The sequence below is a fragment of the Mizuhopecten yessoensis genome, unplaced genomic scaffold, assembly GCF_002113885.1.
Source record: "Mizuhopecten yessoensis strain PY_sf001 unplaced genomic scaffold, ASM211388v2 scaffold5193, whole genome shotgun sequence".
NCBI classification, from domain to species: domain Eukaryota; kingdom Metazoa; phylum Mollusca; class Bivalvia; order Pectinida; family Pectinidae; genus Mizuhopecten; species Mizuhopecten yessoensis.
The window spans coordinates 130,385-148,630 of record NW_018405926.1 but is presented as its reverse complement, the minus strand read 5'-3'; the positions used below and the strand labels follow the sequence as shown (position 1 = coordinate 148,630).

Here is an 18,246-nt window from a genome sequence, read left to right as displayed (position 1 = left end):
AAATATCAGTTTTTGTTTTTAGCGTTTCCTACTTTTTTAAATAAAATTAATTACAGAGTATACATAATCTTTTGTCACTATCATTAAGATATAGTTTAATATTGATAAAATTGTTGAAAGTATTTTGTGAACTAATATTCTCAAATGTTTTTCAGTGTGTATACTTTGACGAAGGTGCCTTGAATTATTGAACTACAGAATAAATTAATTGTGAACAAAATGAGGTTTTGTTGTTGTTATTTACGTCCTTGCAACATAAACAATGTTGTCACTTAAGCATTAAATCTTCTTTTCATCAAATGCCGTGAACATGAAATCGGCTACCATTTGGGAAAACAAATACCACACAGTTAAGGCATAAGAATCCTAACCTGTACTGGATACAAAAAAATGCATCAACAGGAACTGAGGCGATACCAAAACAACCAGAAGGACAACATCAACAGGAACTGAGGCGATACCAAAACAACCGGAAGGACATCATCAACAGCATTTGAGGCGATATCAAAACAACCGGAAGGACATCATCAACAGGAACTGAGGCAATATCAAAACAACCAGAAGGACATCATCAACAGGAACTGAGGCGATACCAAAACAACCGGAAGCACATTATCAACAGGAACTGAGGCGATAACAAAACAACCGGAGGGACATCATCAACAGGAACTGATGCGATACCAAAACAACCGGAAGGACATCAGCAACAGCATTTGAGGCGATATCAAAACAACCGCAAGGACATCATCAACAGGAACTGAGGAGATACCAAAACAACCGGAGGGACATCATCAATAGGAACTGAGGCGATACCAAAACAAACGGAGGGACATCATCAACAGGAACTGATGCGATACCAAAACAACCGGAAGGACATCTTCAACAGGAACTGAGGCGATACCAAACCAACCGGAAGGACATCATCAACAGCATCTGAGGCGATATCAAAACAACCGGAAGGACAACATCAACAGGAACTGAGGCAATATCAAAACAACCGGAAGGACATCATCAACAGCATTTGAGGCGATATCAAAACAACCGGAAGAACATCATCAACAGGAACTGAGGCAATATCAAAACAACCAGAAGGACATCATCAACAGGAACTGACGCGATACCAAAACAACCGGAAGGACATCATCAACAGGAACTGAGGCGATACCAAAACAACCGGAAGGACATCATCAATGCGATATCATATAAACACTGAAGCCAAATAAGAATATCCGGAACATTCAGTCCTACATAATTGTATATATAAGTTACCTGTAGTATTTTTTGAAAGTTGATAAACAATGGTATCGTTTCAAAAAAATAGAAATGGTGATAATGTCAACTATTTCAATTATCTGCCAAAGTCGGGTAAATACACATTATGTAACAGAAGTAATACCATGTAAATTTAGGCAAAGCATAGGGAAACACATCCTCGGTATCCAGGGGTTGCGCTCACTTTCGCTCTATAGACCTCTGGAATATGTCATAGCAAACTTGAAAGCACGAAGATAGAGGTTTGATTGGTCTCAGGTAAAAAAAAACCTGACCAATCGCTTGGCTGATACCTGTCCATTGAAGATTAAAAAGGAGAGACGCCCGACTTCAAAGCCTGACAATTTTTACCGTTACGTGACCGCGAGATTATTTTGATGTACATCAAAGGATCGAACTAGTCTTCTTGCCTGATAAACAATGTGGCGCACACCGAGCCTTCAATTTTGCTATGACATATTCCATGGGTGTAGAGAGCAAAGGTGAGCGTAACCCCTGGATATCGAGAAAGGGAAACAGACATACATAGTGCATACATAATTTTAAATATAGGCAATTGTCACCCTTCTAATTTTTACACTCTTTCTGATTGGATATCTTGACGGGGTCTATATTTCTATAGACCGCGCTCTGGCGGAGTCTATAAAAGCACGTGCGAGGGGAGATAACTTAAACTTGAATCTAAACGACAGCGAATTCAACTAAACAGACGCTGATGGTACCTCTAGGGTGCTTATTGCAAAGATGGTTGTGTTTTGTCAAAGAAAAATGCATTAAAATGTGTCTTAAAAGATGTCCGGTACGGGCTACTTTGGTACAGTAGCAGTCAAGTGAGGTAACAGTACCCGAATCGAATCACATTTTGCAAAATATACTTATAAATCAATACATGTGTCAACAAATCAGTTATAACAATGATGAAACCTTATAATAGATAGCCATGCAACATGTTTTGTCTACAGATGGTTAGTTTTTAAGTTCATTTAGCACTACAAAACGTAATTCAAACTCAAAATGTCAGTGTTTTGATTACGTATTTAAAACATGGCGCGTGCGACGACTATGCATTCTGCTTTGGACTATAGGAATACATTCACACTATAGAAATACGTTTTGTTATATAAATTCTAAAGGTCATCATTAAATTTGAATATGCTGACAAAAAATATTCATTCAAGCCTTGATCCGATTTGGGTCCTGACATTCGCAAAAAATTGGAAACGGTGATTGGTGACTTCAAAGCGTTCTATAAATATCTCAAGTGAACACCGGTGCTAATTTAGTTTGTAAGAACACCCATCGATATTCTTCTTTTGATACAACTATAGATTAATATAATTCCTCTTCAGATTTTTCAATGAATGAATAAAATGATGGTTTGGTGATCAGATTTGGGTACTATCACCTTTCAACTGAAACTCACAACGTGACTTATAATTTTGCAGGAAAAAATGTTTTAACAGATTGTCAGGGCGACAAATTCGTTATCTCTGGGTTAGGAGGGGTCTACTGGCTCATAGACCCCTTTGGTCGTTATAGATCAGACGGGGTCTATGAGCCCGTAGACCCCTCCTAACCCAAAGATAACTAATAATGTACCCCAAGCGGATTACTTACAATTTGATCTGAAATAATTGCTGTTGTAAAAATCTATGCCACAAATCTTCAAAACATTGCACAGCTAACTTGTTTGAACTCATTCTTAGATGCTGTTACATAGAGATTGGTTACAGTGCGATGTTTTCGGAACAGGCTGTGTAACGTAAGTTTGTGATCTGAATGGTTTTGATGGATCATATTCAGAACAAGCTCTTTGAGAGACATGCCTTACCAACCGCTTGGCTGATACCTGTCATTTGAAGATTAACAAGAGTAACGCGGGGCGGAACAAAATACGCCCGTCGAATGCCATATAGTTTTATACACTTTCTGACATTGAAATAAGATCTGCACCATTCTAAGAGTGGTTAGCTGATATGCTATAAAAAATGTAGGAGAAAATCTTCAGACAAAAAATCAAATACTGAAATGAACAAAAGGCAATAGATTATGCAAAAATCGTCGAATCAAATTTCGTTTAAGGGAGACACAACTTCATATCATGATTATAAAGTATACCAAGTTTGAAAGAGATCGGTCGAAAAATGTAGGAGGTGATTGCCGGACAAAAAAAATCAAATACTGAAATGAACAAAGGGCAATAACTTTTGGAAAAATTGTCGAATCAAAATTCGTTTAGGGGGGACACAACTTCATATCATGATTATTATGTATACTACGTTTCAAATAGAACAGTCGAAAAATGTAGGAGGGGATTGCCGGACAAACAAAGTTTACGCCGGACGGACGGACGGACAACGCCATACCATAATACTACCATCAAATTTGACAGTCGTATAAAAAGGAGAGACGCCCGACTTTAAAGCCAGTCAATTTTTACCGTTATGTGACCGCGAAATTCTCATGATGTATATCAAAGGATCGAACAAATCTTCTTGTCTCATCAACAAGGTGGCGCACACCGAGCCTTCAATTTCGCTATGGCATATCCCAGGGGTGTAGAGAGCGAAGGTAAGCATGATCCCTGGATATCGAGGATGAGTAGCAAGATGCATGGAACACGAGACAACACACACTCAACAGTCATATGAGAGTACTAGTACCCCAATACGGCAACTACAGGGGACAGGGTATATGAAATATGAACCAGACAAAGGGAAGTACCGATGGAACACTACTTTCAGATATTGACTACGGTTCACTAATCAACTAAAAGGTAGCATATGGTTGTGTTTTATGTGCTGATGTTACACATTGAGGTATTTCGTCTTTTCTAATTGCAGAGTTATCTGCTCTTGTAAGCAGGTATTGATTGTTACGTCATTTGTTTGTGAGAGTAACGTCATGAAATTTTGAGAAAACGACGTACTTTTCTCACACAAACTAATGACGTAACAATCAATATTTGCTCACAAGAGCAGATAACTCTGCAATACGCAAAGACGGAATAGGTATACTGCAATCATTATATCTGGGAGCAGTCCTATAGAACACGAAGAACAAACATAGCCAACTGGAGCTTACATCTCATCGGGAAGATTTTTTGAAAACGAATCAAAGCGCAATGATGTTTTATATCATATGATGTAATTTATACAGAGGCTCTATGAAAGCGTTTGATAAGGAACCTCCCTGTCGCCTTGTACACATGATATGTGAATATGGAATCGGCAATATAACAATAAAATGGATATGAGACAGACGAAATAATTTGATATAGTAGGTTGGCTGTACGACTGCATTTCATATAAACGGGACCACATGAATCTACGCTGTTTTCGATTTTGTACCGGGGTTGATATTGACACAAAAGACAGAATGGTTAGCTGGAGCACGGAATCAGATTATAGTTAGCAAAGTCCGTGGCTGGAGGGATAATTTCTAGGGCAGTACATGTACATGTACACTACCGCTAGCAACCGTGAGCTGATAATATCTCGCCAATTGATATTTTTTGGTTGTTTTAACAATTTCTTGTGTAGCTTCAAATAAATGTAAAATCTAAGCAGGTGGAATCGTCTTTGTTTAAACATGTTAATAGTTATCTCCCTTCGCAAAATCATACGCACAGGCAAAGTTAATCTGGTCAAATTCGTCGACAAATGAAACAGGTTACATTTGGTAATTGCATCGAGTCCAACTTGAGTAGGAATTGAAATATTACATTATGAATGAATCTGATAGATCAAGAAAAATGACGTTTTAAACAAGAGGCCCATGGGCCTTAACGGTCACCTGAGTCCTACAGTATTTATTTTTGTTGTTGAAATATGTACCAATTTCAGTAAAAAATTGTTAAGTATAACGTTAACTTAAGTTTGTCAGGACCATGTGCTGATCTTTCCTAGACCGGTATTCAGTTAGATCGGCCTATTAGAACTTGTTTTTAAGTATGAAATTTGTATTTTCAAAATAGTGGCCATGGCAGCCAAATTGTATTTCTGATCGACCCGAAAAATAACAAAACTTTGTCAGGACCATGAGTCGATCATTCCTACAAAGTTTCAGTTCAATCGGCCTAGCAGAACTTGACTTAAAGTTTGAAATAGTTTTTCAAAATGGCGGCCGTGGCGGCCATATTGGATTTCTGATCGACCCGAAAAATAACAACACTTGGTCAGGGAGATGTCAGTAACCTTCCCATGAAATATTAATGAAATCCCTTTGCCGGTATTTCAGCTTAAGTTGGAAATGTTAACGGACGACGCACGACACGACGGACGACGACGGACGAAGACGGATAGCTAAAGCTCAGGTGACTAAAAAAAACCATTAATTACCTTGTATGTACAATGTTGTCATTTTATTAATAAATTATGGAGGCTTCGTGACAGTTTAACGCTTTCACTTCACAGAAATGGAGCTTGTTCGGTTATACCTACATGTAAGCCCTTGTTTTGGAGTAGGCATATTACTCGTTCTTGTGAGTACGACAAATCGAGCAGTCCTTCACAGTCCTTCACCAAACACGCTGCGTGCAAATTGTCACGGACCTCAGCCTTATGACTTTTCATCAGAGTTCTTATAAAGGAAAAAAGGCTGGCGGACGGACGAACGGATAGATATAGACTAAATGGGATGGATCAAGCTCACATGTACTCGCTTAACGTAGAATGAAAACATATTGTAAACAGAATTAATCATGATGATATATTACAAACAGCTGCTAATTTCAGTCGTCAATACCATCAATAAACGTTACAAAATATTGTCATAAATTGCATATTGAACGAAATACATTTATTCTATAACACATGGTATAATGAAGGAGCTTTTTTTAGCACACACATAGATGATAGCCCATGGTTTTCCTTTTGATGACAAATTACAATTACAAATGACGTATTGCACATGGCAAAATAACAGGAAACAAGCACTTTACAAGTGTATGCAAACAACTATAGGGAATAAGACATTTGTTTAATGTGATCAAACCCCTTATATGGAGGGTTTCATTATGATCAGTTTCTTTGTTTAATGGATCAGAAGAGACAACATTCTGGTTTATGATTTATATCTATGATCGCCACCATTATCCCATAGGGAAATATGATATGGATGAAGCAGAATAAGCTTATCCTTCCGGAACACCTGGTCCTATTTTCTGCGAATAAGAAAAGGATTCCCATGCACAATTTTCCTTTGCTCATTTAACAGTAGCGTAGCTGCCTTAGGCTCGAGTAAGCACGTGTATACATATCATTTGGTAAAGTGTTTATATTTTGTCAATGTAAATTCAAGAAATTCAGAAACTGAATATGTGTATTCGTTCAAATCAAGGACTAGACTACAGCCAGGATATGTTTTATAGGTCCAATACAAAGTATAAAATCAAGTTTAAGTTTCTTTTCAGTCTAAACAGACTGGTAATACAGAAACGTGCAATACAACTTTCAAGCTTATTCTGAAAATAATTACAACGCCACAACGACAAGTCTGTAGTCCTGAAAATTCGAAATAACAAAAGTTTAGAGACCCACTCAGGGAACCCCACATAATTCCCTTGTTTCGATTATTGAGAACAAATTATGATTTTGTTGACATTTAGTTACATGTATATCCTGTTTCGGTCTGTTTATCACGGTCTGATTTACCAGTTGGTTCCAGCATGGGTATATAACATACATTTGGCCACGGAGAAAATCATCCTCGATATCAAGGGGTTACGCTCACCTTCGCTCTCTGCACCCCTGGAATATGTCATAGTAAAATTGACGGTTCAGTGTGCTCCACCTAGCTTGTTGATGAGACAAGAAGATTAGTTCGATCGTTTGATGTACATCAAAAGAATCTCGCGGTCACGTAACGGTTAAAATTGACAGGCTTTGAAGTCGGGCATCTCTCCTTTGTAATATTCAAAGGACAGGTATCAACCTAGCGATAGGCCAGTTTGTTTTTACCCGAGACCAATCAAACAGCTATGTTCTCGCCTTCAAATTTTCTATGACACATTCCAGGGGTGCAGAGAGGGAAAGTGAGCGTAAACCCTGGGTATCGAGAATGGAAGAACATTCTATATGATATGATATGTCATACATATTCATATTCAGACACAATCGCAAATAAAAAAATCACAGTTTACAAAATTACTTGGATATGTACGTTAATAAAAATGTATATTCTAGTATATAACATTCTATAAAATGAAACTCAATTGCGTACAACTAAAGTAAAACCTCGTTATACTGTCACCATTTGTAAAAAAAAAAATTGGCATTACAAAAGGGTTTGTCAATAGATTGAAGAAAATGTTTAAATGAACTAGTAAGTTAACAAGAAAAAGGGACAATGAACTACGTTGATGATAAACGAGGTGGCAAATGTAACTATGGGCGTTATAAAGAGGTTTCACAGTAAACATGTTCAAAGATAGTCTACAGCGTACAATCGGCTACTTATCTTAGCAAATGGGTTTCTTATAAAGATAAATGTGACAAATATGCGTTCAAATGATTAAATTAGATATTATCTGATTAACACAGGGAGCATTACTTTAATGATGTATGATAGTATGTTAAGAAACTCTGCGTGTGAAAAACCCGTTCAGTATATGCCGATAGACTAAGAGTTGTACTAATATTTACTTCTGGATGCAGACGTCAGGCTCCAGGCCTTCATTGAACAATTATCATTAAGTAACCTCAACATGGTTATTTCTGATTTACTTAAGTTCAAGCAATGCACCACACAACTAAATATGCCTTACTAGTCGGAATCAATTACATAATTTTCCTGAGGATATTTTATTTTTAATTGTTCCAGTCACCGAAGGATTAATTTACCTATTATAAAACCACCACATATTGCAGAGACAGCATAACCGACATCTTTTTTTGTAAATAACTGTTGCTGTTTGTTCACACTTTGAATGCTATTCCATGATCTCCGATAAACTTGCATAGGTATAGTTATATGTAACAGATCTGGTACCATGAAACCAAAATTCCGCATTTTCTGGTAATTCCTTCCTTCTCCGAGAAACATCTGCACGAAAAACTGATCAACGCCCCCTATGAGTAAATGAACGAAACTAATACAGATAACTGTCATGATTTTCCATTTATCAATTTCGTATTTCTTAGAACACAGTTGCAATATGAAACATATTGAAACAAATTCAGTTGCTGAAAAGAAGAACTGATGAGTAAATTGTTGATAGAAATCGTCGTTGAAATAATTTGTGTAATTCCACCACGAGTAATAAATAGGGTAAATGTCCAAGAGAAACAGAAAGACCATTGACGTTCGGATATCACCGGACGTGAACGTCAGCCACAAGTATTTGACAGCTTCGTATAAAGCTATCATATGACAGACCGTGATAATCCATATGACGTAGGTTTGTAAGGTGGCGTTGAAGTAGAAATGTTTATATCCGATGTCGTTTTGATTCTGGTACGACCCTGCAAAGAAAACAATTCTTATTATACACTGAAAAGAAATACACAATCTCATTTTGGTTACCAACATTATAAAATCAACAAAATACATACACGGAATCAAATTTAAATTTCTACTGCAAGTTCAAGCATCGTCATAAGACATTGCGTTCATAGGGCTATGAACACAAAAGAATCAGCGTCATTTTGATGGTTCTCCTCCCGCCTCGAATAACGTGTGACAACCGTTAGAAGCAAACATTTTGGTGACATAGGCTATTCCAAAAATCTCGTATGCACTGGTAAAATCAAAAATATAAGTGAAAACCTATTTTAACATCAATAATTACTAGACATTTAGAATATAAATATAAGGATTGAATGGCATTTGCAATGTTCATAAATATAACCTTGTTTGCATGGATACAAAAATACCATGAATATTTAGATTAAGTGGAGTCCTATGTTCATGTTTATTTATAGATGACTGTTACCTAAATAAAACTGATCGCAAATTAAGAGAGAAAGGTGTTTCAAGTACACAGAGTTACCTACAAAATGTGGATAAAATGGGGTTATCATTTAGATAAAGCCATGAATTATTTCGAATCTCTCCCTGTTTTATTTGTTTTAATTTTGTTTATAAAACATGTTTCCTGGTAAACATGGATTCTAAAATAATCAAGTGAATATATGTTAAAGTTTAATGTGTGACCTAGTTAATATGGATAATTAATTGATGGATTTATTTATATTTACTGTGTTTTCAATTTCAACAGATGTTACTGACTTTAGACTGGACATCAGCTTGGTAGGCCTATGTATTTAAACGGTGTAGGGGAGATAACTCCTATTTAGCTTACAAAATAAATAATGTTTACTCATCATGGACGTATAGTGATATACTGTCCCTGTTAACATTCAATCATTTTCTGTTTATATTTTGAATATTAACACTCAATTTAATAATGTACTGTGGTTCTGAAACTCAAGTGAGGGAGTTATGGAAAGTTTACGTTAAAACTAAGTGATGTAGAAAGAACATTATGTTTGTTGATGTAAAGCTTTTCTTTTCGGAAATGGCTTACATGTATCACAGCCAAAGTCATATCGGAAAAGACAGTTTCCAATCCGTATTTACACTTTTTTGGCAGTAGTATGCATCCGCGAGAATGGTAGTACGGGGATCCTTAATAGTTATAAATGAATATGACGTGACATAAATATTCTAAACAGATAAAACCATAATGTTTACAACATGCAAGCCCATTTATGGCAACACTATCGGATTCCTAAGACGAAACCTGCGACAGTGCCCATATACAAATCGTTGGTGAGATCCGTCCTGGAACACAGCTGCACGATATGGGACCCTTACCAGCAATACAGCATCCACTCGCTGGAAAAGGTACAACGCCGCGCTGCCCGATTTATAACATCAAACTATAGAAGGTACAGCAGTATAACAGAAATGATGGACACTCTAAAACTAACACCACTAAAGGACCGCAGGCGAGACCACAGGGGCATGGATCGCTTTACTTGTAATATAAAAAATAGGGGTCTCCTATACTAATATATACTGAAACAGAAAAGGGGGTAACGGATTTCAGTGTGTCGTTATATCCCTTTGTATATATTAGTATAGGAGACCCCTATTTTTTATATTACAGGTAAAGCGATCCATGCCCCTGTGGGCGAGACCATCGGCTTGCCCTTTTTATAAGATCGTGAAGGGGCTAGTGGCCATACCTGTAGATCACATATCGACTTCATCAAACACCCGTACCAGATCGAAAAATAGTGAAAATTACCGACATTTCCAGTGTAATGCGGACATATTGAAAACAACAACAGAGTGGAATAACCTACCAGAAGACCTTCAAGACAGCACTACAAACTGAAACAATATAAACTAAAAGCGCACTCCTCCAACCCTGGAATTTATACTCAAATTTAAGGTCTTCCAGTAATATACAGATACAGAACACGACATATGCTTCGATTTCTTGCGTGTACTTTTTATTCTGATATTAGATAAAAATATATTTAGCCATATTTCTGGCGTCGCCCTTCTGTCTTTAAGCTTGTACAACTTCTGTCTGTAAGGAATGTAACAACTATATAATCTTGGACAATTTTTGTGTACTGCCACTGCCAGGCGTGACAGCTGATACATGTAGTAATATTATTGTGTTATCTTGTATAGTGCATTTATTAATTGCTCGATGTATGACAAGGGGTGAAATTGTTTTCACATTGATTGATTTTACTATGTTTAACACATGTATGTTATAACTCCTATAAGCTGTACTGCTTTTGGAATAAACTGAATTAAGTTGAACAGCTAAGGTCATTCAAGGACATCCGTTAAAGAAAGTTCAATTGTAACTTGTATATATGTCGTTAGATTATGTTACGGCGGCTTTTTACGATGGTTTTGTATTGTTTCGACTGGTCACTGTCAGCTTACTAGTACTAATACTAATACCTGGCCTCCTCTACCCCGGCCGGCGCAATTTATAAAACAAGAGGCCCATGAGCCTTAACGGTCACCTGATATATTTATACAGAGAGTGGATTTTGTATTTAACACCAACAGAAATATTATTCAAAGTGACAAAAAACGATAAAACCACCTTATTCAATATCTAGCATACAGATTTAAGACTAAAAAGTATTTGAAACAAGCAACTCTGATTCTAAACAAGGAAAATGAAGAAATTTTAGCACACAGACTCCTTTGGGCCCCACCCTACAGCCCTTGTGGGTAGAGCTGGCTCAAAATGTTCATAGTATCAAACTGTCAACTCAAGGTTATAATTCCAATCAAGTTATTAACATGTAATATTCAAAGTATCATTTGCCATTATAAACCATAATAAATGTTGCCCCCTCCCCCTTTCCTTTGAAATTTCAGTCAATTCGACCCTTTTTGGCCCCGCCCATCAGCCCTGGGGGGTCAATCAGGGCTCATATGTGCATACCATCAAACTGCTACCCAATACTGATAATGCTTACCTAAATTGAATTACTTCCAATGGCAATTAAACAAATGTTGGTCCAAAATGTGATTTCCCTATATAAACTATAGTAAAATTTACCCCCTCCCCAGGGGGAAACATGAGACCCAGGGGTCATGAAATTCACAATTTTGGTAAAGCACCTTAGGACCCTTCCATCTATGAAGAGTGTTTGATTCTACCATATCTGGGTCTTGAGAAGAAGATTTTTCAAATTTAAGTCAATTCAACCCTTTTTGGCCCCGCCCATCAGCCCCTGGGGGCCAGTCAGGGCTCATATGTGCATACTATCAAACTGCTACCTAATACTGATAATGCTAACCTAAATTGAATTACTTCCAATGGAAATTAAACAAATGTTGGTCCAAAATGTGATTTTCCTATATAAACTATACTCAAGTTTACCCCCTCCCCAGGGGAAAACGCGAGACCCCAGGGTCAAGAAATTCACAATATGGGTAAAGCACCTTAATACCCTTCTATCTATGAAGAGTATTTGATTCTACCATATCTGGGTCTTGAGAAGAAGACTTTTGAAATTTTAGTCAATTTGACCCTTTTTGGCCCCGCCCCTCTGTCCCCTGGGGGCTGGGGACCAAACCGGCCACTATTTTTGTTGACCTTTGGCCATGGAAAGTTTCTGCAAAATTTCATTGAAATTGGTTCAGGGGTTTTGGAGAAGAAGTCGAAAACGTAAATTGTTTACGGACGCATGTTGGACGACGGACGACGCTGGACAAAAGGCGATCGCAATAGGTCACTTGAGATGTATCAATTTGAAAACTTAAGTTCAAGTTGATATATGTAAATTATACATTTCAAAACCGTTGTTAAATTGGTAAGGGTTACGCTCACTTTCGCTCTCTACACCTCTGGAATATGTCAGCAAAATTGAAGGCTCCGTGTGCACCACCTTGCGGATGAGACGAGAAGATTAGTTTGATCCTTCGATGTTGATCAAAATAATCTTGCGGTCGCGTGGCGGTAAAATTTACTGGCTTTGAAGTCGGTTGTCACTCCTGTCTAATCTTCAAAGGACAGATATGAACCTAGCTATTGGTAAGTTTTTTTTACCGGATATCAATAAAATAGCTAGCCGCATGTCTTCAAATTTACTATTCTATGGGTGCAGAGAGCGAAAGAGAGGGTAACCTCTGGAGTATCGAGGATTGGAACCTCAAAATGTACACAAAACGTTAGCAATACCTATATTTTCACTACATTTCAATCCCGTCTATTATGGCTTCATATCCTAGACTAATTCTAAAACGGAGTTTAGGATTGTTTACCTTTGAAAACAGTGTCCCAGCACGTGCATCTGCAGTTAGCCTTGTCTACCGGGTCTTTATCAGGTACCCATATCATCAAGTGCAAGATACCTGGAAAAGAACAAAATTGTTTTCATACGAAAGTGAAAATATATGTTATATTACAAACTGCAGGTCACAATTTTGGTATCTGCCATATCATTCAGTTCAAATTTCTCCTTTCATTTTGAATTACCAATACTGTTTGATCCTGTGAATTATGTAGTTTTCCATCAAAGGGAGAAAACCTCTGTATTCCACAGTAACAGGGTCAGGAAGAGGAAGAGTTTCAAAATGCTATTTATCAGGGTAACGACCCATTCACTTACTCCAGTCTATGCTTCAAGTGACCGTTTCTAGGTTACCAGCCCCTATGTTTTGTGAAGATTTTAACCCCGCCCCCCACCCCCCCTCTAGTTTAGAACCAGACCGTTAGTGGTTTTTTTTTTTCTTAATAATTCAATATCAATATTCTAGAGACAGAGGGGGGGGGGGGGGGCAGTCTAGTCCGTTAAATTCCTACGTCCCCTTTATTGTCCTTCCTCCAACCACAACCCCTTTAATTGGCCCCTGTCGCATATATCAAGTTTCCGACCTCTGTGTATAAGCCACATTTCCTGTGTCCTCTGTGTATAAGTCAAATTTCCTGTATCCGGTCCCGTTGTATATTATAATATTGCACAAGCGTTTGTTAATTACTTTAAAATAATACTGTACTACATGGGTGTATACGCAAAAAAAAATAGCATTTAGGATGTTACATGAGTTTCCATTTTATATGATATTTATGAAACCAGTCTTAAGAATTTTCCAATTTAGCGAGCCTCTGGCGAGCTAAAATGATAAATATGTGACGAGTTTCATAAATTTCATATGAATTAAAAGGGGTGTAAGATCCTTTTTATCACATTATCAAGATTTGTGGCATTTTTTCGTGGAAAACGACAATTTTCATGCAACCTTGAAATGTACTGTAAAACGCAATATTTTTTGACTCCAGTGTGTAAGTCTGTGACATCATGTACTTGTCCTAGGCGTGACGTCACAATTGAATCAATTGAAAACTTAAAACTAATCACAGGGCTGATAGGTCAAATAACATATGGGGTTAATAACTTAATATTCACTGGATAACAAAGTACATTATGTGGTAAATTGTTTTCTACCACAATACGCTGTGTTACTCCACTCTCAGATCATTGTATAAACATGCAGACTGTTGAATAAATATGAGTTATACACCACACGTGGTATATCACCTTCCGTGGTTTTGATTGGTCGAGAAGATGAACTTAATTGCCTGGACGAATTTTTTCACGCGCCTTTTACCGCATGTTGTTTTGTTTACGTCATCTGCTGTCAACATCCGGCAAACGTTGGTGACTTCGTTGAGGTAATGCGATGGAAAAAGGGGGTCATTAAGGCAATACCAAAAGAAGATGATGCTTAAAGATTTGATCGCTAGTTTCAGGCAAAATTGCTACAATATCGTTTCTACGCCATACCGTCGCAGGTCCAGGTCGTGAAACCCAGAGACGTATCGATAATATATGTCTCTGTGAAACCGAAACAAGATCTGTAACAGTGTCGGAAAATATTTCGTTCTCCACTTGTCCAGTTATCAATATTTGGAGGGCCTGTCTATGGCGGAACTCTCACTGTAACGTCAACCATAGAACCTCACAAATATGGTTTTGGACAGTCTAACATTCCAGTTAGACTGGAACGCGATCTGTAGGACGGCATTAGAAGATGGCTGCTGGCGAACGTTTCTCTTCCGTTAGGAAAATTACCAAAACTATTCGAGGATAAAGGTGCTGTTATCGTAAACAAAAAGCCATTGAACACGCAGTGCATGTCCTCCATGCTTATCGTAAGAAAAATAACCTAGACGATGCCTTCGAAAGCTACAATGATGAACTGTTGTGTTCAAACCTGGCTAAATTTTACACAGAGGCTCCCGTACAAAAATCTGAACCTTTAGTTTTGTTTTGTTTTATTTTATTGTTGAAGCATATAATAAAACAGTTATGGGCTTTTGTGCTGGTAAATATGATGTGATATGAACCTGAAAGAGTGATATTGACTGAGGCGAAGCACAAAAGTCCATAATTGTATAATATTCACTGGCTAACACATTACATTATGTGATAAATGGTTTTATTATATGTATGAACATTTCTGGCAATCACATTGGTCGGATCCTCTACACGTGACCAGTCCTCAAAAACTCATGTAGACTGGTTATCCGGTGAATATCGATTTCTAATTATAGCCTATATGGAAATTCCCCGGAACCTGTCGTAGCGCATGCGTAGTTAAACCGGAACACGATCTGTCAGACGACAATAGAAGATGGTTGCTGGCGAACGTTTCTCCTCCATTACATCAGAAAATTACCAAACATTCGAGGATAAAGATGCTGTTTACATAAAAAAGACCATTTAACAAGCAGTGCATGTCCTCCATGTTTATCTTAAGAAAAAGAACCTAGACGATGCCTTCGAAAGCTACAATGCTGAATTGTTGAATTCAAACCTGGCTAAATTTTACACGGATGCTCGCGTACGAAAATCTGAACCTTGAGTTTTGTTTTATTTGACTGTTGAAGCATATAATAAAATAGTTATGGACTTTTGTGCTGGTAAATATGATGTGATATGAACCTGAAAAAATGATATTGACCTCGGCTTCGCCTCTGTTAATATCACATTTTCAGGTTCATATCACATCATATTCACCAGCACAAAAGTCCATAATTGTATAATATTCACTGGATAACACCTTACATTATGTGATAAATGGTTATATTTACTGGATAACACATTACATTATGTGATAAATAGTTATATTCACTGGATAACACATTACATTATGTGATAAATATAGTTATATTCACTGGATAACAGTACATTATTTGATAAATGGTTATATTCACTGGCTAACACATTACATTATGTGATAAATATGCGTTTGTATCATAAAAGATACGTCAACTATTATTTGTAGAGTTTAAAACCTTGTCCGATAAACTAAATACAGAAACTGGTAGATACCAGGGTATTGAAAACAGAAACAAGGTTTGTTCGTTATGTGTCTTACATGATGGGGGGAGATGAACTTCATTTTGTTCTTAAATGTCCAGTTTTTCAGATTTACATAATCCCTTTATTAAACTTTACTAAATCAGACATACAAGTAGGTATGAATATATTACATGTAAGTTGTTGTCCACAGAAAATATAAAAGACAGGGCTTTCGACAAAATACATAAGTATTTCCAGTAGAAGAAGACAAAATGTATTGAGTAAGTGCTTGTCAGTAATACATAATATATCTTTAACATCAAATGTTATTTTATTATTTAGTACATTATTTCTTGTAGTAGAAATGTAATAAGTGCGGAGGTGCTGTGCATGTTTGTTGTTGTTTACTTTTTTACTTTATGCTGCACTGTATACATTGTATATGCAGCTTAACGTAATTAATAAACTTGAACTTGTTTTAAAATAGGGAGAGAAATTGTCTACCGAAGTAAGTTATTCGCAGCTTTATCAGTAGCCAAACGTTTTATACGTATTATCGGTTAAAACTTTAGATATACAATCAGTTGACATATATATCTCTCATTTCATCAATGCATACAAAATCATTATTCCTGAGTTTCACTTTGAAGAACACACATCACAAGTATTTTTCTATCTACTGACAAACTATCTGTTTTTAACTTGCAAATAAAACTACTATGTGACATCAACAAAACCAATGGACCGTGAAATATAGGTCAGGCGGGCACCACACATAGTATGAAAGTGATGCAATGTATGATCTACATGTAAATGAACCTTTCCACTGATAATTTCCAAGTAGCCTAAAACGAAAAGTTAGCATTGGAATGATTTGAAATACAACATAAAATAAATAAAATGGACCTTGAAGTATATGTCATACTCAGCAATCACAGTACAATACTCCAGGGGTTACCCTCACTTATGCTCTATGTGCCCCTGAAATATATATACCCCTCCACCCAGGCCTCTAATAAAAAAAAATAACCCTCCACACATGGCCTCCCTGTAAAATAACCCTCAACACAGGGCCTCTAAGTAAAATACCCCTCAACACAGGGCCTCCCAGTAAAATACCCCTCAACACAGGGCCTCCCAGTAAAATACCCCTCCATCCAGGCCTCTAATAAAAAAAAATAACCCTCCACACATGGCCTCTAAGTAAAATACCCCTCAGTACAGGGCCTCTACGTAAAATACCCCTCAACACAGGGCTTCTAAGATACATTGTAAATACCCTATCGCACAAGACCTTGAGGTAAAATACACCTCCATACAGGCATCTAATAAAAAATAACCCTCCACACAGGGCCTCTAAGTAAAATACCCCTCTATACACAGCCTTTAAGAGAGAAAAAAACTCCACACACAGCCTCTAAGAGAAAAAACCCTCCCCACAAGGCCTCTAAGTAAAATACCCCTCCGAACAGTGCCTCTAAGTAAAATACCCCTTTATACACAGCCTCTAAGAGAAAAAAAAAACTCTCGACACACAGCATGTAAGAGAAATACCCCTCCAATATGGCCTCTATGATAAATAACCCTCCGCACAGGGCCACTAAGTAAAATACCCCTCAACACAGTGCTCTAAGTAAAATATCCCACCAAACAGGGCCTTTTAGTAAAAAAAAACTGCGCTAAGGGCCTCTAAAAGAAATCCCCATAGCACAAAACCTCTAGGTAAAATACCCCTCCACCCAGGCCTTTAATAAAAAATACCCTTCCACACAGAAACTCAGTAAAACACCCCTAAAAACAGGGCCTCTGAGTAAAATACCCTCAACACAGGTCCTCTAAGTAAAATACCCTCAACACAGGGCCTCTAAGTAAAATACCCTCAACACAGGGCCTCTGAGTAAAATACCCTCAACACAGGTCCTCTAAGTAAAATACCCTCAACACAGGGCCTCTAAGTAAAATACCCTCAACACAGGGCCTCTGAGTAAAATACCCTCAACACAGGTCCTCTAAGTAAAATACCCTCAACACAGGGCCTCTAAGTAAAATACCCTCAACACAGGGCCTCTGAGTAAAATACCCTCAACACAGGTCCTCTAAGTAAAATACCCTCAACACAGGGCCTCTGAGTAAAATACCCTCAACACAGGGCCTCTGAGTAAAATACCCTCAACACAGG

General features: G+C 37.4%; 1 protein-coding gene across 3 annotated transcripts in view; it reads right to left on the bottom strand.

The window, feature by feature from the left end:
• Positions 1-6,055: 6,055 nt before the first annotated feature.
• LOC110450366 overlaps positions 6,056-18,246 on the bottom strand; it is a 16,844-nt gene continuing 4,653 nt past the window's right edge. For 2 of the 3 annotated variants that reach the window (XM_021497845.1, XM_021497847.1), the window contains 2 exons: positions 13,024-13,113; positions 6,056-8,735 (listed from right to left, as the gene is read on the bottom strand). In XM_021497845.1, coding sequence (XP_021353520.1) covers positions 8,095-8,735; positions 13,024-13,113 — 731 coding nt within the window. In that variant the 3' untranslated portion in view covers positions 6,056-8,094. Of the gene's footprint in view, positions 8,736-13,023; positions 13,114-13,237; positions 13,418-18,246 lie in introns of those variants that run through there. The other variant, XM_021497848.1, reaches the window with a different exon arrangement.